Raw genomic sequence first — 22,132 nt, forward strand, 5'->3', positions numbered from 1 at the left:
GGACATATCATAATTACTCCAGCTTCTCATTCCATCCAAGCGCCCAACGACGAAAAGGAATATGTTTTACGAATCTATAATATGTATGTACCTGCGAAGGCATATTCCACTTGGGTTCAAACCGAACTAAATAAGGATTACATCTCTCTTTATAATATCGTCGAATGCACCTTGTCCAAGGGCATTCAGACTGACCACGAGATTTATGAAAACATTTTGGATGCTTTATATAATATATCATTTGATGGCAATACTGATGCTAGTATTTTTAGATCTACTACTTTGGGGTTAAGAAATAAAGCAAGAGAACTGGACATATCCATCAGTGATGATTGGATTTCTAGAAGAATTCTGAAATCGTTAAAAGGAAACTATGCTGGTATCAACGCAGATTATCTTAAAATATCAGGTAGCTATGATTTAGAAGAATTACTATTTACAATTCAAAAAAAGTCGTCAGAAATAGCAGGGTTATCTAAAAATTTCTAAAAACATAGAGGTTCAATGCTAAATTTGTTCAAGTTTATCACATACCACTATTAAATGTCCTAAAAGAGTAAAGGTAATCAAATATTTCATGTCCGTACCACCGACAAACCTTATTCAATGCAATTACTTCATCGACTATTCGGTCACATCAATATCAAAGATATAAAAAGAACTATTTCTGATGGTTTAATTGGCAGTATCTAGAGTCACATGGTTGATTGGACTGGAATTGAAAAATTTCAATGCATCTATTGCATGCAATGAAAGCTCAAAAGCACCAACACATCGTCGGCTCTCGATTAAAATATCAACAAGAATACACCAACTTCCAATATATACATTGTGCTTTGTTTGAACCCGTTTCTAATGTGCCTATTAACGCAGCAAAATAATATATCACATTCACCGATGAGGCTACAAGATTTCGCTGGGCTTTTCCATTAATAAACAAAAGTAGGCCATCAATTTTAGCTGCTTTTGAGACAGTTGTAAATTTTGTAAAAAAACCAATTCAATATCAACATTCTCAGTTTCCATATGGATCGAGGGTCTGAATTTACAAACAATGAATTACGTGGGATATTCCGTAAAAGTGGTATTCAGCCCATCTATATTACTACGACTGCTGACTCATCCTCAAACGGTATTACTGAAAGGACCAATCTAACATTGCTCAACGATTGTCGTACATTACTTGCAGCGACAGGTTTGCCAAATCAATTATGGTTTCATGCTGTATCATTTGCAACCCTTATGCGAAATGCTTTTCACACATCTTCCATCAAATCTACTCCACGTGCGAAAGCAGGTCTAGTTGGACTAGCCGCTAGTTCACTACTACCGTTCGGTCAAGATGTCATCCTTCATACTCCCAATACTCATTCGAAGCTTGATGTCCGTGGACTCAAGGCCTTCGCATTAACTCCTTCAAATGAATCTCACCGTTACTTATTCTATGTTCCTAGTAGTCACAAAGTTGTTGACAGCAGCAATTTTTCACTTATTAGGGGAGACAAAGCTACCGCTACAGAATCAGCTCCAAATGTCTTTGATGAACTATTAGCGCTGTATGATTCCACAATTGCAACACCAACTTTAGTACCTGCCCCTGATGTTCAGATTCATCGTAAAGATGACGGTGTTCAACCAGTTGACATTCTTCCTATAATTGATGACATTGCTAAAGATGTTGAACTTCAACCTTATCTGGAAACACTTGATGAATTAGCACAATCTGCTCTTCGAAAATCAACACAAGAAGATTCTAACCTTGATAATGAAATCGACATGATAAGTGAGAACGCTTTACATTCCGAAAACCCTGCAGTTTCTGGTGATGACTCAGCACCATATCTGAATCTGCATCTAGTTTGTCATCTTTTAATGAAATTGTCGATATTACCGAGGAAACGGTCTTCTGTCTGGGCGATGATAATTCTTGTATTGTTGCCAAAGATTCAACTTCCAGTTCTAATCCAAGTTCCCCTTCTAGTTCTAATACAAGCTCTACTTCCAATTCTACTTCAAACTCAACTTCTAGTTCTACTCAAACTCCAAATTCCAGTTCTATTCTAACTTCAAATCCTGACTATATCGGCTATTCCCACCCAACCTATAGTCTCAACCACATGAAATTTTAATAATCCCTCTCCTACTGTTGAAAAACTCAACACATTATCAAAATCCTCCAACTCTAAATTAATTAACTTCAAACCAATATCTCATCCTATCGGTATTTTTAGAACTCCTAGATCTAAACCAAAGATATATTCTTCAAAGCTCCATAGATCTTCTCAACCAGGTCATATATCTCCTTCACACCCTTATCGTAAGCCTAATACAAGAACAAAATGGCAAGATGGCTCTAGTTTCTTCCATAACACTGTCAACATGATACGTACTTCGTTATCCAGAGTGGGCGGTGAGGTACAAGACATAACAAGTGAGATACATTCTGAGATATCAAGGTCAGAATCAAGTAATGATGATAACAACTTTATCATAAAACATTTACATGCTTTACATATTACCTCCAAAGTTAGTCAGCGAAAAATGACAAGAGGTGTCTTAAGTTACCATGAAGCTATCACCATGAACAATGATACCAAGGAACGCCAGGAATTCATTGATGCTTATAATAAGGAATTGTCTCAAATTAGGAAAACTGGCACATGGGATGAAAATAATATGTTTGATGTAAAGAGCGTACTATACTCTTCCATTATTAACATGATGTTTATTTTTACAACAAAAAGACACGGTACGAAAAAATGCAAATGTGTATCTAGAGGTGACCAACAGAAACCGGGAACATACGACCAAGATGCAACAGCAAATACTGTTCACCATTAAGCATTAATGACTTGCCTTGCTCTAGCACTGGAGCAAAAGCTATTTATTACTCAACTGGATATTTCTTCTGCATATTCATATGCAGATCTAAATGAAGTCCTATACATTCGTACGCCACCATATATGAATCTCATCCAAAAGGTAATCCCTTTGAAGAAGTCACTATATGGTTTAAAACAATCTGGTGCCAAACATACTTAGCTGAAGTGTGCAAACTATCAGAAATACCCATGTGGCCGTGTGTATTTAAAAATGACAAAATCACAGTCTGTCTATTCGTGGATGATATGATCGTTTTTCAGATGAACTACAAGATGCTCAAGAATTTATGAATATATTGCAAGAATCTTTTGATACTAAGGTAATCCATGATGGTACTTTAATAAACTACGAGGCTAATTATGATATACTAGGATTAGACATTAATTATAAATTTGGTAAATCTATGGTGATTGGTTTGGAAACATCTAGGAATAACATTAGATGACTCGCATGCTATTACAAAATTCCCAGGACCATATAAAGTATATGTGGATGATAAGGAAGAAAAGTTTGATGATTCCAGTTATGCTGATGAGGTAAAATGGTTACAAAAGATAGTAAGCTACTGTTCCTATGTGGCTTATAAATTTCGGTATGATATAATGTACTATGTGAACATATTAGCTAAAAACACACTATACCCTTCAATGAAAGTTAAAAAATTAGCTAAACATTTGGTTAAATATTTATGGTGTCATAAGGAAATAGGAACTACAGTGGAAGATTGCAAACATAAACGATACGAAATTGTCAGTAGTAACTGATGTCGCTTTTGGTGGTCGAGAATATTATAAATCCCAACTAGGAAGATTTTATATTTTAAATGGTAAAATTATAACTGGTAAGTCAACTACTGCTACACTCACTTGCACATCCTCGTCGGAAGCCGAACTAGCAGCTGTGACAGATTGCATTCCAACCTTACAAGACCTACAGGTCCTGATTGAATCCATACTTGACACAAAAGTTCCTAAGATATTATTTACCGACTCACAGCCAACTATATCCCTGATTTCGTCTGATGATAAAAAATTCAGGAATAGATTATTCGGTACCAAGGTAATGAGACTTAGAGACGAGGTTCATAAAAACGATTTATTAATAGAGTACGTTCCAACAAAGGACAACATTGCAGATGTGTTAACAAAACCACTTACGATATCAACATTCAACGATTTTACTAATCACTGGATTTATGCATAGATGATTCACGCTATAGGCAGTGTGCTAGATATTCATGGTATTTATACATACAACAATAGATATACTGGTTTAGGATAAAAGATAGTATAACTTGAATATACGTTGCTAATAAAAACCCCAATTAGAAAATTCGTTGTCGTTGATTAGTTGACATCATGTAGCTTCTACAGGATATACTAAGCATGAGAGGCACATAACTCTTGTGAGGTTAATTAGGGGAAAATTTTTCACTTATAGACGGCGATGAATTGACTTCTCTTGTCCAAAAAAAAAAATAATGTATAAATTGCCAGAATTTTAAGTCGACATCTAACCTTTATATTTTTATATTTTCTATAATTTTAATTCCTATTCAAAAGGGTAGGAGGTTTCTATACTTTAAACAATCTACAAAAAAAAGAATTATTCTCTTAATTGTGACTTACAGCAATACTAATATTAAAGATTCTAATATCGAACAACTACATAATTTTTGACTTAAATAAAAGTTGTTATTTATAAACATGCTTCTACACTACCTTCCCTAACCAACTGTTAATGTTCCTAGTATAGGATGTTAGATAGATCTGTCGCAAGTAAAACATTTAAATTTTATCTATAGTTTAATGTTTTTGATATCCAAGTTTTTATGAATAAAAGCCTTTTGGCCACCAGCTCCAATATAATCACTGGCAACTTGACCGTGACCCTTTAATATGTATTGATATATAACCAAACCATCCAAACCGACAGGACCACGGGCATGTATTTTTGAAGTTGCAATACCAACTTCAGCACCAAAACCGTATCTGAAACCATCCGCAAACCTAGTGGAGGCATTCCAATATACACTTGCTGAATCGATACCTTTTAAAAACATGTTAGCCTTTTCTTCATTTTCAGTAATGATTGCATCTGTATGCTTGGAAGAATGTGTGTTAATATGCTTAATTGCTTCTTCGGTGGAATTGACAAATTTTACAGCAGCATCTAAAGATAAATATTCCTGATCAAATTCTTTTTCTTCATCAATATCAACAACCATAGATTCTAATGATTCTTGTAAATTTAGATCTTTCAATACTTTTAAATACTCTATTTTTACATCTTTAGTAACATGCAATGTAACCTTACCGACTTGATTCAAGTTAATTAAAACTTCATACCAATTTTTCAATTTTGGGTTAATTAATAGAGTTTCCATTGCATTACAACCCGCTGGGTAATTGGTTTTTGCATCTAAAGTAATTCTTTTAGCCTCATTCATATTAGCTTCTTCGTCGACATATATGGAACAAATACCATCTGCATGACCAAGGACAGGGATCCTGGTAGAATTCATAATGTTCTTTACTAAAGCATTTGATCCACGTGGAACAACAAGATCAATGTAATCAACTTGATCTAGTAGATTTGCAACGTCATCTCTTGTTTCAATTAATTGAATAGAACCGTCTGGAATGCCAGTTGTGTCTTGATATTTGATGATTGTTTCGGTTACAATTTTAGACATTTCTCTAAAAGTATGGACCGATTCCTTACCACCCTTTAAGATAGCGGCATTACCTGATTTAATACTCAATGCAGTAATATTAGCAATAACTTCAGGACGAGATTCAAAAATTACTAGCAACACCCCGACTGGTGAGGTAACTTGGTATAAAGTTAAACCTTCATCTAATTCTCTTGCCATTTTAACGACACCAACTGGGTCATCTAAGTTGGCAACATCAATAATACCTTGTAACATGACATCAAATTTGTCACCCTTGAACAAATCCAATCTTTTTAAAAGTGCACTTGACAAGTTAGTTTTAACCGCATTTTCTAAATCTAATTTATTAGCACTTTTAATAACATCTGCATTAGCCTTTAAAGAATCATGTATTTTATAAAGGAGCTGAGAACGGTTTTCACCAGAAGCAGTTTTTAAAATATTACCAGCAGCTCGAGCTTTTTTTGCAATTAGTTCAGATTGAGATGACATTTTTTGTGAATGTTTTTATAGTATTTTATTGAATGTCGAATAATAATGTGGTTACAAAAAGTTATAGTCTCCCTTAATAGTCCAATTGTTTAATTGTATAATGTCTATCTGTACTCCACTTTCAACAAGGTATAATTATTTCTTGAAAATTGTTGTATGACTAAAAGAGAAAAATCGGGATAAATCTAAAATACACCGTCGGTAACGATTTTATTTAGGATAATAAAAAACCTTCAAATGATGACACTGAATAGTATAATTGAGCCATAGTCTGACATAATCAGCATGTGTGGCCTAGTTAATAGATAATATATCTAAAAATGCTAATTAAGTGTCAGAAAGAACACAATACCATGGAAATTATGTTTCAATAAAAAACAACAAAACATGCAAAAGAAAAGTATTGAGGTGAAATAAATGCCATACGTTTTCACAGTAGTATTTCTCACAGAGTTCCTATGAGCTATAGTTCATTTTTTCAAAATGTAATGTTTTCTTTTTGGTCGTTGCAAGACATGAATGCTCAAGCATCCACCAAGGTTTGTAACCGGATTATACTTAAACGCAATTTGTGGCTTCTTATCTTCTTCATCTTCTTGAACTAATACTGGGTCTTCACTAATGGGAATACTTTCATCAGCTGGTTCAACGGAAATAATTGGTGTTCCATTATTCTCATCAACATTATACTTTTCAGCTAAAAGAATCCTTCTCTGTTGATAGATATTCGTGGCATGCGTGGAATTTTGGTATGAACCAAACAATATATAATATCTTATTGCTTGCAATTTTTTAATATTTTCAATATATATATCTAGTTCCCAATTTTTTTTAAAATTCAGCTTATATTTATATTTACCAACTCTAGTAATAGTGGTAATATTAGAATCAACAAAGTTAGAGGGATCTCCATTTGGAAAAAGCACTGGTAACACAGAAGATTTAAAATCAATCGTATTTCCTATTCTTACTTTATTTAATACAGTTTCGATGATTTCAATAGAAGTAATTTCATAAATAATTAAGAGAATATCATCTCTTATTTCCTCAATAAGGTTCTTCATATCAATGTTTGAAAGATATAATTTTGTGTTAGCGGATTTTAGACAAATAATAGAGTTATTTGAAATTATGGGAGCTTGGAAAAGATTATCATCATTTGTTGACGAAGAATAAGAGGATGATGAATTATTTTTCAATAATTGAGACCTATTAATGTATAAAAGAATTGGCAGCACTACATTCTTAGATATTTGAATAGTCGCCACACCAGATGCCATATTGCAGTTGAAGAGTAATAATTTATAGGTAATTTCTTTTGTTTCACAATCTCATGAAAGATGTGAGAAATACTAGATGTGCTTCATTTAACAAGCTCGGAGTCTTTCATGTCCGCCCAAAAAAAACAACTATATCTTCCAGGAGAAGTAGAAAGCAAATGTCTTTCTTTTATTGTTATGAATTACCTTAACACATTCATATTAGTTATATAATGGTAATATTGAATAGTAGAAACTCATATTATACAAATTAATACAGTTTAATGCCAACTTTTTATACTTAGTAGATAAATTTCCTGTAGTTTTAAGTGTCCAGGAAAAATAGTAATAAAATAGTTCGTATTATTATTTTAGTTTTTAAAATCTTTTATTAAAATGTGAAAAACGCTTTGAAGTCCATTTAAAATAATTTTAAGAGTCCGTAAATGACTAAGGTAACGATTAAAAGAGTGATCGCATCTAAAATCCATCCGATCCAACGCACACCTCCCCCACTATCATCCATTTCCCTTACTCTTGTTTGAAACTTTAACACAGAATCTAACTTCTTCATAGTTTCTCTATGCCTAGCTAATTTATCTCCACTTATTTTCAATCTCTTTTCTAAAACACTTAATTTCCCAACACTAGCATCCATTGTTTTATCTAATCTTGAGATAAAAGAATCAAGATCATCCTTATTAAATGCATTATCTAAACAAACCAAGTAATTATTCTCAATCAAGTCGTACAATCCTAGTATTTTATTTTTTAAGGAATCAACGTCTGAATATAATGAATCAAAATTATTTAAATTTTTTTCAAATTTTTTTTCGTCATGTAACAATACATTAATTAGACGATCCCTTAAAATTGATTCGAAACTATTCACTTGAATATTGATATGCTTTTTATAAAATAATGGATCTTCTTTCCAATGTAACGACGACTCACTTAAGTTTTCCAAAGCAAGAGTATGGAAATCAGTTCTTAAATCTTGACCAATCGATTTTTTAGGAGCAATCGCATTTCTACGCTCATGCTGGTGATCATGAGTTTCATCATAATAATATGAAGGTAGTGAAGAGTTTATTGAATCTTCGCTTTGTGAATCAGAATCTGTGTATAGAACTGAGTCCCAATACGAATCAGAAAAGGAGCATGATGAATAATCATTGTCTGAAGAAAATGAGGATGAAGATGAAACAAATGGAGTTACTGTAGCTGAAGGAGACGCTGACAGAGACGTAAAATTTCCCAAATTATTGTTAGATTTAATTCTTGAAGAAAATGGGGAATGGATTGATAGTGTACTCTTTGTCTTATTCTTATCAGATAGTTTCTGTTGGTCGGATTTGGAAGTAGACTTTGTAAAATCTTTATAAATTATATTTCTCCAAGATGTTGTTAAATTCTCAGAATCTTGGTATTTATCATCTTGAAGCTCATCTTGTTCATCAAAGACGTCTTGTATATCTGATATCTCATCGTCTGTAGAATAACCATCTTTTTGATGGCTAGGTGGCTGTAAATAGGCTTGTCCTATTTTGCTCTTATTTTTATTTTTATTACATTTATGTCTATGCTTACGGTTATGATTTTGTAAAAGAATATTTTTCAAAGGTGATTTACTTTGTTTTGTAGTCTGTGGCAATTCTAAACTGGAAGAGAAATTTGAGCCTGAGCTCATATAATTTTGCTTTTGATTTGATGATGGACTTAGATTTTTATTAGTAGATGATTTCGAAGGTGACATAGGCGGTCTCATTGATTTAAAAAATTGTTGTGCTAATTTTTTCTTGCCTTTTTCAAACACTTCCGTTGAATCAGAATGCTTATCACTATAATGGGAGTAATTTAGATCAAAATGGGGTTTGTTTGAGTCAGTATACGAAGTGTCATCAGGTATTATTGAGGTATCATCACTTGGTGTGTGTTTATGATTACTTTCATGCATTTTTTTGTGTTTTTGTTTGTGATTATCATTTTGAGTTTCATCTTTATCCTTTTCATGGTGAATATTATTATTATTATTATTATTATTGCTACTATTATTGTTAGAATTACCATTACTATTATGATGATGATGATGATGGTGGTGGTGGTGGTGATGGTGGGAATGATGATGTTGCTTCTTGCTCGTTGAGTGAGATAACTTTTGTTTATTATTGGCCGTTGATTGTTTTGAAAGAGCACCAGGCATTAACATTTCTTTATCTGATAGCTTCCGACTCATAGAATTAGCCCCCGATTTTGGTGATAACGTTAAAGGTAAAAACTTAGAATTTAGAGTAGTATTGTTAAGAAGCTGTAGATTTGTCATTGAAGAAGACCCTGAACTTGATGATAGCCTCGGTCTTCTAGAATAGCACCCACCTTGTGCATCTTCTTTGAATAACAAATCACTAAATGTCCCTGTTGCAGAATCGGTAAAGTCTTTTTTAGAAATATAATTAGATCTTAGGTCAGGATTTGGTGTTGAAGCTCTCCTAAAATTAGAAGGACCAGCACTAAATCTACGATGCATATTTGGTATTATTCTAGGCAAAGATGGCGGAGGCCCAATTATTATAGGAGTCTTACTATCAACTGTTGTTACTCCAATAGCTGTATTTCTCCTACGATCAGTAACTGGGTTTACTTGGAATGCTGGAAGTAAGTTTGGGTTTGGATTATGGTTCTGTAGCCTTGAATGCTTCCCAGTATATTTTGAAGTAGTATCTACTGCCTTTTTCGTCGGAGTATCATTGATATAAATATCTGGAACACTAGAAGGTCTAATAATTGGTGAAGAAGTGGATGTAATATCATGTATAATATTAGATATTGATCTATGATTTCTAGCGTCTTTATTCTTAGGATCAATGGTATGAATTGAATTATTTCGTACTAGCGAATTTTTAGATTTTTCTACTGTCTGAGTTTCAAAAATATTTGTATTTAATTTTGAGTCTAACATTATATCTGGAGATCTAGAGCTATCTTCAGATACTTCACCTTTTCTATTACTTGTTGTTTTAATAATCTCCAAGTCATCATCATCTGGACTTATCATGGAAAAGGCACGCATTTTCCTAATTCGTGGGTTACCAACGTTATTATTAATTTTATATTTTAGAGCTGTATCATTTGTCGAATGAATGATTCTCGAATGCTTAGTTAGGGGAAATGCTGATGAATCTTCATTGCAGTTTTGAATCGATATTTGAGGAACAACCGACGGTTGCTGACGCAAATGCATTTGTGTTTTGTTTCACTATTATTATTATAATGACAATGTAGTATTATTGTTAAAGTTTATACAATTTTACTTTTATTTACTCGATAAATCTTTAATTAATAATTAAACAATCGAGGTTCTCCTGATTAATCATACTACTATATCGGTAAATCGCGGCAAATCGCGGAATCAGGCTACTCCGACTCTTCGCCCTATAATCTGCATCTCTCGTTTTAGATACAAATGCACGGCGCTACCATGTAGAGACATATCAGAATATTTCTAATTGTTTTGCCTTTATCACTCTTCTAATCTAATTAGGTTAGACCTACTAACTGTGTATTTCTGAGATTAATGAATTTTTTTTTATTTATCTAGTATAATCAAATCTACTATCATCAGTTGATAATCTATAAAACATCAGAAAAAGAAAAATGCTCCAACTCTAACAGGGTATTAGTAGATGCCTGTGAATCTAACCATAGAAATTAAGAAACAGCAGAGTAATAGTTCATATTATTACCTAATCTATAATCTGTATTAAGTAAACCAAGATTACAATACAATTTATTTTCAAATCATCTATGTTTTTGATTCGATTGCTCTATAGCCAAAATATATTTAGTAGTGGCTCATAATGGCTCACTATATAATGTCTGTTATAACGTGACAATGCCAACCCTAAAAAAGGGTTTCCATTTAGGAAAAACAGGGTTCGTAATAAAATACGCGTCGTTTTCAATGAGTTTTTCCCCAAATAGGAATGCAAAAAAATCTGACGCGTCGCGGTGTTACCCGCCCCATCCACGTGATCAATTCACGATATTTTCTGTTTCTAGTAAAATACCGTATCGGGTATATTTTGCCATCTACAAAAATGGAAAGTTGGGAAATTGATTTATGGATCGAACTTTTGAAAATTCGTGTGAAATCTAAATTCGTATTCGGTTTAATTGCATTCAAATGTGATCAAGTTTCATTTTTGTTATTCAAAAATCATGAATATTTACTTTTGCTTATTTACACTTGGTCAATTAATTTCGTATTTATTTGTGTGTATGTATGCCTTAATATATCTTTTAAAAACTTAAATATTATTATTAAGTAGTTTTTTTTATATTAATATTTTTTTCTATTGTTGTTCTATCTTAATTTATTTTGAGAGAAACAATTAATTTGGTTTGATCCTATCTAAATAGACTTGATCACATTTCAATTCAATTCAATTCAATTCAGTTCAGTTCAGTTTAATTTTTTTTTCCTTTCCATTTTTATTCTGTTGAAAATTAATAATTGATTGGATATATAAGACTATAAGCAAGGATCAAAGATGTCTTATGAAGTGGGTACCCGTTGTTGGTTGCCAGACACCGAGAAAGGTTGGATAGGTTGTGAGATTACTAATATTAAAAATACAAATGATACAAAAGCACCTTATATAATCGAATGTACATGTGAAGATGGTACAATAATACCTATCGAATCAAGTACTTTGGATATATCAACAGACATATTGGATGATGATGAAGCAAACAAAAATTTGCCACTTTTAAGAAACCCTCCCATTTTAGAATCCACTGATGACTTAACTTCCTTATCTTATTTAAATGAACCTGCTGTTTTGAACGCCATTAAACAAAGATATTCTCAGTTGAATATTTACACATACTCAGGTATAGTTCTTATTGCCACAAACCCCTTTGATAGAATGGATCAATTATATTCTCAAGATATGATCCAAGCTTATGCTGGCAAACGTAGAGGAGAAATGGAGCCTCATTTGTTTGCCATTGCTGAAGAAGCCTATAGCCTTATGAAAAACGATAAAAAAAATCAAACTATCGTCGTTTCTGGTGAATCTGGTGCTGGTAAGACCGTCTCTGCTAAATATATTATGAGATATTTTGCCTCTGTCGAAGAAGAATTTTATTCTCAAACTGATGATCATCAACGTCAAGTGGAAATGTCTGAAACTGAAGAGAAAATTCTGGCAACAAACCCAATTATGGAATCCTTTGGTAATGCAAAGACCACTAGAAATGACAACTCATCAAGATTCGGTAAATATTTGGAGATCTTATTCGACGATCATACCGCTATTATTGGTGCAAAGATGAGAACATATTTATTAGAAAGATCAAGACTGGTGTACCAACCTGCAATTGAAAGAAACTATCATATTTTTTACCAAATCTTAAAGGGTCTTCCACAAGACATGAAGGACCAATTATATTTAAAGGATGCCAAGGATTATTTTTATACAAATCAAGGTGGTGACAATGAAATTAATGGTGTCGATGACGCCAAGGAATTTAAAATTACTACTGATGCATTAACTTTAGTTGGTATCGATCAAGAAACTCAAAACCAATTGTTTAAAATATTGGCATCTCTTTTACATATCGGTAATATAGAATTGAAAAAAACTAAAAATGATGCTTCTTTATCTTCTGATGAACCAAATTTAAAAATTGCATGTGAATTGTTAGGTATCGATCCTTCAAATTTTGCAAAATGGATTACCAAAAAACAAATCATTACAAGATCTGAAAAAATCGTCTCTAATTTAAATTATTCTCAAGCAATTGTTTCAAGAGATTCTGTTGCTAAATTCATTTATTCTGGTCTTTTCGATTGGTTAGTTGATAACATCAATACAGTTCTTTGTAACCCTGATGTAGAAGATAAAATCGCCACTTTTATTGGTGTTTTAGATATATACGGGTTTGAACATTTTGATAAAAATTCTTTTGAACAATTCTGTATTAATTATGCAAATGAAAAATTACAACAAGAATTTAACCAACATGTATTTAAATTAGAACAAGAAGAATATATTAATGAACAAATTGAATGGTCCTTTATCGAATTTAATGACAACCAGCCTTGTATTGATTTAATCGAAAACAAATTAGGTATCCTTTCTTTATTAGATGAAGAAAGTAGATTACCTGCAGGTTCTGATGAATCTTGGACTCAAAAATTATACCAAACTTTAGATAAACCACCAACTAATAAAGTTTTCAAAAAACCAAGATTTGGTCAAACAAAATTCGTTGTAAGCCATTACGCTATCGATGTCGCTTATGATACTGAAGGTTTCATCGAAAAGAATAGAGATACCGTTTCTGATGGCCATTTAGAAGTATTAAGAGCCTCCACAAATCAAACTTTATTAAACATCCTAAATACAATGGATAGAAAGAATAATGAAGATGATACTTCCAAAAGTAAAACTGATGATTTTAAGGGCAAAAAACTAGTTGGTAGAGCAGCTGCTAAGAAACCTACTTTAGGTTCCATGTTTAAAAAATCTTTAGTTGAATTAATGACTACAATTAATTCTACAAATGTTCATTACATTCGTTGTATTAAACCAAATAATGAAAAAGAACCTTGGAAATTTGATAATTTAATGGTTTTATCTCAATTGAGAGCATGTGGTGTTCTTGAAACTATTAGAATCTCTTGTGCAGGGTTCCCCACAAGATGGACGTTTAATGAATTCGTATTGAGATATTACTTCCTTTTATCTTCTGATAAATGGATTCATATTTTCCAAAATCAAGATACCACTGAAACAGATATCATTGACTTGTGTAAAAAAATTCTACATGAAACTGTTAAGGATTCTCAAAAGTATCAGATTGGTAATACTAAAATCTTCTTCAAAGCTGGTATGTTAGCTTATTTGGAAAAATTAAGATCCGATAAAATGCATCAATCATCTGTATTGATTCAAAAGAATATTAGAGCTAAACATTACAGAAAGAAATATTTAGCAACCATAACTTCTATAAAACTTCTTCAAAGTGCTGTTAATGGTGTTGTTGTTAGAAAGAGAGTTGACCACAAATTAAAAACAAGAGCTGCCACGACAATCCAATCATTATATAGAGGGTTTGCTGCTCGTAAACAATTCAATTCAATTATTACAAGCGTTATTCGTATTCAATCAAAGGTTAGACAAAAATTGGCCCAACAAGAAGTTCACGCAAAGCGTCAAAATATTGCTGCTGTGAATATTCAAAAGAGAATTAGATCTTTCAAACCAAGATCTAACTTTATCAATATGAGAAGATCAACTGTTGTTGTTCAATCATTAATTAGAAGAAAGTTTGCCAAACAAAAATTATCTAAATTGAAATCTGAAGCTAAATCTTTGAATCATCTACAAGAGGTTAGTTATAAATTAGAAAACAAGGTTGTTGAATTAACTCAAAATCTTGCCTCAAGAGTTAAAGAAAATAAAGACTTAACTATTCGTATTAAAGATCTACAAAAATCATTGAATGATACAACTCTACTAAAAGAACAATTAGATAACGCTAAAATCCAACGTGAAGAAGCTTTATTGAAACAAAAAGATGAAAATGATGTAGAATTGAAGGAAATTGAAGATAAATTGGCTCTAGCTAAACAAGAAATTGAAAACAAGAAGCAAGAAATTGAAGAAATTAAGATTAAGCATGATGAATTAAAACAAGAATCGATCAAACAACTAGCAGAATTGAATGAAGCTAGACAACAATTAGCTGATTCTAGAACAGAAAATAACGATTTACAAAATGAAGTTCTTTCACTAAAAGAAGAAATCACTCGTTTACAAGCTTCTATGACCACAGCCACACTATCTGCTGCTGCCTTGGCTCATACCCCAAGCAGAGGAAGCAATTCTAATAATGGATCTAACTTATTCCCAATGAATTCTCCAAGATCTCCAAATAAGATAGAAACTCCACAAACTCCATTGAACGATTCAATCTCCAAGAATGTAGAAAATAACGATATTGATGATGCTATGTCAACGAAGAGTACGTTATCAGAAATTGATGATGAAATATATAAAATGCTACAAGAAACTGCCACTTTAAATGCCGAAATTACTAACGGTTTATTAAAAGGCTACAAAGTTCCACACCTTGGTGTTGCCACTAATATTACTAACAAAGAGATTTTATACCCATCTAGAATCATTATCATTGTCTTAAGTGATATGTGGAGATTAGGTTTAACTCAACAAAGTGAAGTATTCTTAGCAGAGGTTCTACAAACAATTCAAAGTATTGTATTTACCTTAAAAGGTGGTGATATTATTGCAGGTGGTGCCTTTTGGTTGACAAACGTTCATGAATTATATTCATTTGTTGTTTTTGCTTTGCAATCCATTGATAACGATGATGCTTATAAGAATGGTCTAGATCAAGGTGAGATCAAAGAATATTTGAATTTAGTTACTGAACTAAAGGATGATTTTGAATCTTTAAGCTACAACGTTTATAATTTGTGGATGAAGAAATTAGAAAAAGAATTGCAAAAAATGGTTATCCAAGCAGTTATATTATCAGAAGCATTACCAGGTTTCCAAGAAAAGAGTAACAGTTTATTACCAAAGATTTTTGGTTCTACACCAACCTATAAGATGGATAACATTTTAAATTTCTTAAACAATATTTATTGGAGTATGAAATCATTCAAGATAGAAAATGAAGTTTTCCGTCAAATCATTGTAACATTATTAAATTTCATTGATTCAACTTGTTTTAATGATTTGATTATGAGACGTAACTTTTTGTCATGGAAGCGTGGTATTCAATTAAATTATAATATTACAAGATTAGAAGAATGGTGTAAAGCTCATCATATTGCTGATGGTGCTGATCATTTGAAACACTTGATTCAAACAGCCAAACTATTGCAATTGAGAAAACAAACAGTAGACGATATTCTAATTTTAAGGGAAATTTGTAATGCTTTAACCCCAATGCAATTGCAAAAACTAATGTCCTTGTATAGTATTGCTGATTATGAAGAACCAATTCCTACAGATATCATGAATTATGTCGCAGATTTCGTAAAGAATGAAACAGCTCATTCATCTACAGGTAAATCCAAGATTCATAGTGATGAAATTTTATTGCATATTCCAAATGGTCCATTTGAAGATCCATTTAGAAAGACAGGTACTAGGGAGTTTGGTAGAATTGAAGCATATATTCCATCATGGTTAGATTTGCCATTAACTCAAAGAATTGTCAGCTTGGTTACCAAATACGTTTCCATTCAAGATTCCTCAAACAATAGAGCTTAATTTTAAATGCTTGTTTCTCTGATTAGCATGTTAGTTTTTTATTTATTCTCATCAGCATTAAATACTAGTATCAATTAATAAAATGGAGCGTCTTATCATTTGTAATTAATACTATTTCTATTATCCTTTTATAATTATTATCTTTTTAACTATTACTACTATTACTACTATTGCTACTACTGCTGTTGCTACTACTATTATTCTTATTAATAATATTATTACTAGTACTATTTTATATTAAATATTTACATGCGCTACTATTAACGAATAATTACTTTAAAAGATATTTTTATACTTTCCCGTTTTTTACTTCTTAGTGCTTACTATTTGCGGTAAATGATTATTATTGCCAGTAATTTAAGTTAGAAGAAAGCATCGCAAATATGAATAGAAAAGGGAAAAATAAAAAAAAAATGCAATTAAAAACTAGTCTACTTGAATGAACCAATATTGTAATTGAAAAGTATTAGTGGTATACATACTAAATTATTAAGTAGTTATATAAATATATATATAGTGTTATGAGCAAGTTCATATCTCTAAAGAAAGAGAAGAATAAGCCCTTAGAATTGTAACCCGACTTTAATTAACAAAGAATTAAAATATATTAAGTGATAAAAAATCATATGGAAAAGATTTGGAAAGCAGATTGGCAAATTGAGATGATCATAATAACAATAATGTTATAAATTTTGTCTATATGTTATGATATGATAAGAATAGGGAAAATAACCAGTTAACCAAAATAACTGTTGATTCGTATACTGACCGAGTTTGTATCCATCGAAAACCATAAAAAAGAAAATAGTATATAAATTACAGTAGCAGTAGAGTAAATAAAGTAGTGAAATAGAAAGTGAAGGCCTTAACAAATTGGAGAAGAGAAATAACTAATTTAGGGATGCATATGGAGTTGGATGTTTGAAAGCAGCTAAACCAAAAAAAATAATAGAAGAATAATAAAAAGAAAAAATCAAATAAATGGTGTTGCAGCGTTTTTAGTTTTTGGAATATAAAAGAGAAGATTAGGTGAAATGGACGACAATAGGAACAACAATAACGACGATCAATATGATGATAACAAGTACTAAACACATTTTCATCTTTAAATCTTTCCACCACATCTGTTTCCTAACTCTATTAGCACCTCTCTTAAAGCCCTGAGCTGAAACAGCTAAGTTATCTGCTTTATCTTCTATTGAAGCTAGCCTTTCCCCACGTTCAGCAACCTTATTAATGTTATCTCTCATGATACCAACAGTGTCATCAATTTCGGCCTTAAGAGCAGCAGCTTTTTGGTCTGTAGCCATTTCTTCTGGAGGTACATATGGATCGTAAGGCATTGAAGAAGACATTGTATTTTATTTTATTTTTTTGATAGATTAGATTGTACTACTTTGGGACAAAAAGAAACTTGTGGTAAAACTGGAAGTGTAGCTTAAAAAGGTGATATTATAATAATCAGTGGATATATGAATTGCTAGATAATTATAAAATTTAAAAAGTGTCAAAATTAGAAACCTTTTTTTTTAAAGTCTTCCTTTTTCTTGATTCAGCCTCCTCGATCAAAATCGAAATCGATTTCAATTTGGAATTCGCAAACATAATCTCGCTTTATGTTGCCAAATTTAATATGATTTCCTAAAACAGAAATCAATCACGTGCCAAAAAAGGTAATACCCTTTTTAAAAGAAATGCTAAAAATGAGAATGTTGAAAGTATAATTTCGTCTATTAATATTAGTCATGGAAATGCAGGACAAGTATGTAGATATGTAAAGAAAAAGGAGTTTGTATAGGATCTGAATATAGATGGATGCCCTGATCCATTCTATGCAAAATGAGTATTGAATTCGAAGTATATGAGGGGAGTTGTATGTATAAATGAGGCGGATGATGCAGTTTTGCGGAGAAATAATTATTCTAGTGTTTTGTAAAGAATGTGAGACTTGTTTGCATCTTGGCTATTGTCTTTGATAATTCTGTTGAATGGAGTCTACTTGTTGTTGAAGACTATGCATGTCAAATGCTCCACGGATTTGTGGTTGTTGTTGCTGTTGGTATTGAGGTTGAAGTTGTTGTTGGCCCATTTGATACTGAGATGATTGCAGTTGTTGTTGAGGCTGGTATTGGGGCTGTGGTTGTTGATATTGTTGCTGAGGCTGATATTGCTGTTGGTACTGTAGTGGCTGTGATTGTTGGTATTGGGGCTGTTGCTGTTGATATTGTTGGGGGTGAGGTAGTTGTTGCTGTTGTTGCATTTGTTGTGGTTGAGTTTGTTGGTGATGATAGTGGCCAGACAGCATTGATGGTTGGGTATGTTGTGGGACTACGAGTGATCCAGTTCTACGTAGTTGAGGGACATTATGTTGGCTATTACTTGGTGAAGGTGATTGGTTTTGAGAAAGCAAAGATTGGAAGAAGTTATTTGCCATTTGACTAGAGCCTTGTAGGCCAAATGGTGAGGTAGTTTGTTGACTCTGAGGTTGCTGCTGATGCATTGGTTGGGACATTTGCTGCTGTTGAGAATTGTGCATTTGCAATTGTTGCTGTTGTTGTATAGGTTGCAAATTATTCATTTGATAACCTGAATGCGAAGTAGTAGAACCTTGTAACTGATGTCCTTGTAAAACATTTCCTTGTAATTGGTGAGCATGTAGTGCACTATGATGATGCATCAGATGGCCTGGGCCTGCTGGAGCACTATGCTGTGGTGAAATATATCCTTGCATTTGGTTGGTTGTATTTGATACACCGTAAGGACTTACATATTGACCAGTTCCTTGAGGTGAATGAAAAGACATTTGGTTTGGGGCCGTAGTATTTGGAGAGATTATGGTAGCAGTGGGGTTTGGTGACATCATGCCAGAAACGTTAGTACCCATAGGAGACACCGTTCTTTGTTGAAGATTTGGTGGGGAAGTAGTTTGGGTCATTTGTTGTGATTGTGGTTGAGTCTGCATACCATTCATTTGCATTGGTTGTAAAGAATTATTATTTGGAATTTGCTGTTGGTAGATAGTTCCAGTTGACATTTGTTGCAATGTATTACTAGCCATAAGGTGTTGTTGTTGTGGAGGTTGTTGTGGAGGTTGTTGTGGTTGTTGGGGTTGCATTTGCATAGTTCCAGTTGTTTGTGGAACATTCATTGGCTGAGTGTAATGGGATTTCATCAAATAATTTGCAGATCCAGTTGCGGTGGGCTTTAATGGTTGTAAAGTAGCGTTTTGATTCTCTGGAGAAACAGTTTGATTTGGGGATATCATATTGTTGTTTTGCATAGGAGCAGGGCCAGTAGATGATTGAAATGTTGGATCAAACTGCTGTTTAACTAAATAGTTTGCAGAGCCTGTAGCCGTTGGTTTTAAAGGTTGTAATGGTCCATTTGGATTTCCTTGTTGAGCCCTTGCCATTTCTTGTTTGAACAAATGGTTCCCAGACCCAGTTGCGGTTGGTTTCAGTGGTTGTAATGGCATTTGCATGGAGCCCGGCATAAATTGATCAGGCACACCGTTCATATACATGTTTGGATTCATTTGTCCAATTGAATCTACTGTTTGAATTTGCTTAAAATGCGATAAGGAGTCTTTCATTCCTTCCAAAACTTCTCTTTCTTCTGCAGTTTCCTGTTGTTCGTTAGGTAAGCTTGATACTAAACCAACAGCATCCCCATTTTCTTTTCTCCTTGCCATTAAATTTAACAATTGATCCATGGGTAAACTTAAATCTAACTGACCAGTTGAATCTTGGCCATGCATCGACATTGAAGTGTCATCATCATCATAAGTCGTAACATCATCAGCAAAGGATAATTTTTCTGAAAAATGAACCTTTTTATTTCTTAATTCTTCATTGGCAATAATTCTCCTAACTCTTTTTTTTGAAGTTTTCCCCGTCAAAAGTAATGATGTAAAAGAATCTATGTCTACAGGGTTTCCTGGTGTATTTTCTTGTCCGCCAGCATCAACTTCAACTTCTTCATATTTATCTTGAGCACGGCGCTGTGATAGAATGGACTTTGGTTTCGGAACACCCGATTGTTCTAAAATCATTTTTCTAATTGGCAGTGAACTATCTAGTATAGCCTTTGCTATTAATCTCTCTACTGCAAAGAATTGACCAATGTTCAGAGCATTTTTACAACTTCTAAATATAATAGTTAATCTATTTTGCAAAGCTTGTGGCAATCTGAAATTGACCATAAAATTAAATATATCAGTTAATGTTATCAACTTAGAATGTGTATGCTTTGTAATGTTATTGTACCATCTCAAATACGTCCGTTGTTCCTCTGGTGTTAATTGGGTACTGGATAAGGATAATGGCACAGAGAGATCTTCTTGAGATTCCTTATAATCATCTGCAGGTGTATCAATAGCTACATTATTCATGCCACTATCGTTAGCTGTAGTCATACCATAATTGGTACCCCTCATTTGTTGATTTGATTCTTGCTGTTGTTGTTGTTGTTGATAATTCAGCCCACCTTGAGGTTGTGAATACATCATCTGAGGATGCGATTGTTGAACTTGTTGTTGTTGGCCCAGTTCTGGGTTATTATACCAACTATTGGACATTCTAAAAATGCAAATAAGAAAAAAAGATAGATTATAGAAGGACTATGTGGCAAACGCTACTATAATGAGAGCAAATGAAGAGCAGTTTTTGCTAGGGATTGATTTTTGATCTTTAATTTTTGTTTACACTGTTTACACTGTTTACACTGTTTACACTGTTTACTCTAGACAGGGGTGGTCTGGTGTATTTATCCCTGTGAAATAAATTCTAGCCTGTAGACAGAGTTTTCCAGCTCGGCCCAAAGAATTCCCGCTCGGTTAGTGTGTACCTCCATTCTCAAGAAAAGTTTCAGCAGAAACCAGGGTTGTGGTAAAAATATGGCATGGCTCTCTAGGCTGTCAGGGCTGTGGGAACTGGTAAACCTCAATGACGTTCAAGGTATGTCATAGTCGTAGACATAGTTATAGGTTGGACATCTTCCTTAGTTCAGTGTCTGTGGTAGACAAGAAATGCTTGCCTTTGCAGCAGCGTTAAAACAGAGATTATAAAGGTTCTGTCAAGCAGATATGGGGCCAAGCAAGAAGAGTAAGCAATATTGATTCCCATGAATGTGGAATGGCAAGATATCTTGGTTATTAGTTGTGGTCAACAGTTAGTTATATTGGATGACGTGGTAGAAATTGTTAATTATAACTCCGAACAGATATTTTTATGCATCCAGTAGTAGGCAAGAAAAATTGAATAACGGACATTATTAGTGATAAGATGTATATACTTGAAAATTGTAGAACTAGATGTCCAAAATACGTAAAGAAATGCAATCAGGAGAATAGTAGGTGGATAAACTAGAAAGGAACAACAATTACATAGCAATTGTTCTTGCGCTTGTGATTGCTATATGCTACTGTAGTTGCACCATGTGGTATAAGTTTGTAAAAAGAATATATTAAAAATTATAGGGTGTGACATCCTGGGCTACAATTATCTATATAC

At 32.9% G+C, this 22,132-nt stretch overlaps 9 protein-coding genes across 9 annotated transcripts; 4 read left to right on the forward strand and 5 right to left on the reverse strand.

Annotated features, from left to right (window-relative positions):
* Positions 1–81: 81 nt before the first annotated feature.
* On the forward strand, positions 82–489 carry TBLA0E02355 (uncharacterized protein; the record flags this gene model as incomplete). Its single annotated transcript, XM_004180761.1, has 1 exon — positions 82–489. The coding sequence occupies one exon, from the start codon at positions 82–84 to the stop codon at positions 487–489; it is 408 nt and encodes a 135-aa protein (XP_004180809.1).
* A 537-nt stretch (positions 490–1,026) lies between these two features.
* TBLA0E02360 (uncharacterized protein) lies at positions 1,027–2,064 on the forward strand (the record flags this gene model as incomplete). The annotated part of the gene is made up of 1 exon (XM_004180762.1): positions 1,027–2,064. One exon carries the CDS (start codon positions 1,027–1,029, stop codon positions 2,062–2,064), a length of 1,038 nt encoding a protein of 345 aa, XP_004180810.1.
* Positions 2,065–2,379: 315 nt separating this feature from the next.
* TBLA0E02365 (uncharacterized protein) lies at positions 2,380–2,841 on the forward strand (the record flags this gene model as incomplete). The annotated part of the gene is made up of 1 exon (XM_004180763.1): positions 2,380–2,841. One exon carries the CDS (start codon positions 2,380–2,382, stop codon positions 2,839–2,841), a length of 462 nt encoding a protein of 153 aa, XP_004180811.1.
* Positions 2,842–4,681: 1,840 nt separating this feature from the next.
* Positions 4,682–6,052, reverse strand: PRO2 (glutamate-5-semialdehyde dehydrogenase; the record flags this gene model as incomplete). Its single annotated transcript, XM_004180764.1, has 1 exon — positions 4,682–6,052. The coding sequence occupies one exon, from the start codon at positions 6,050–6,052 to the stop codon at positions 4,682–4,684; it is 1,371 nt and encodes a 456-aa protein (XP_004180812.1).
* Positions 6,053–6,522: 470 nt separating this feature from the next.
* SAW1 (DNA-binding protein SAW1) lies at positions 6,523–7,332 on the reverse strand (the record flags this gene model as incomplete). The annotated part of the gene is made up of 1 exon (XM_004180765.1): positions 6,523–7,332. One exon carries the CDS (start codon positions 7,330–7,332, stop codon positions 6,523–6,525), a length of 810 nt encoding a protein of 269 aa, XP_004180813.1.
* A 400-nt stretch (positions 7,333–7,732) lies between these two features.
* On the reverse strand, positions 7,733–10,552 carry TBLA0E02400 (uncharacterized protein; the record flags this gene model as incomplete). The annotated part of the gene is made up of 1 exon (XM_004180766.1): positions 7,733–10,552. One exon carries the CDS (start codon positions 10,550–10,552, stop codon positions 7,733–7,735), a length of 2,820 nt encoding a protein of 939 aa, XP_004180814.1.
* A 1,309-nt stretch (positions 10,553–11,861) lies between these two features.
* Positions 11,862–16,622, forward strand: MYO2 (myosin 2; the record flags this gene model as incomplete). Its single annotated transcript, XM_004180767.1, has 1 exon — positions 11,862–16,622. One exon carries the CDS (start codon positions 11,862–11,864, stop codon positions 16,620–16,622), a length of 4,761 nt encoding a protein of 1,586 aa, XP_004180815.1.
* A 1,025-nt stretch (positions 16,623–17,647) lies between these two features.
* SNC2 (SNAP receptor SNC2) lies at positions 17,648–17,977 on the reverse strand (the record flags this gene model as incomplete). Its single annotated transcript, XM_004180768.1, has 1 exon — positions 17,648–17,977. One exon carries the CDS (start codon positions 17,975–17,977, stop codon positions 17,648–17,650), a length of 330 nt encoding a protein of 109 aa, XP_004180816.1.
* Positions 17,978–18,585: 608 nt separating this feature from the next.
* On the reverse strand, positions 18,586–21,198 carry SCD5 (Scd5p; the record flags this gene model as incomplete). The annotated part of the gene is made up of 1 exon (XM_004180769.1): positions 18,586–21,198. The coding sequence occupies one exon, from the start codon at positions 21,196–21,198 to the stop codon at positions 18,586–18,588; it is 2,613 nt and encodes an 870-aa protein (XP_004180817.1).
* Positions 21,199–22,132: the final 934 nt, after the last annotated feature.

This window comes from Henningerozyma blattae, chromosome 5, assembly GCF_000315915.1.
Source record: "Henningerozyma blattae CBS 6284 chromosome 5, complete genome".
In the NCBI taxonomy this organism is placed as follows: Eukaryota; Fungi; Ascomycota; class Saccharomycetes; order Saccharomycetales; family Saccharomycetaceae; genus Henningerozyma; species Henningerozyma blattae.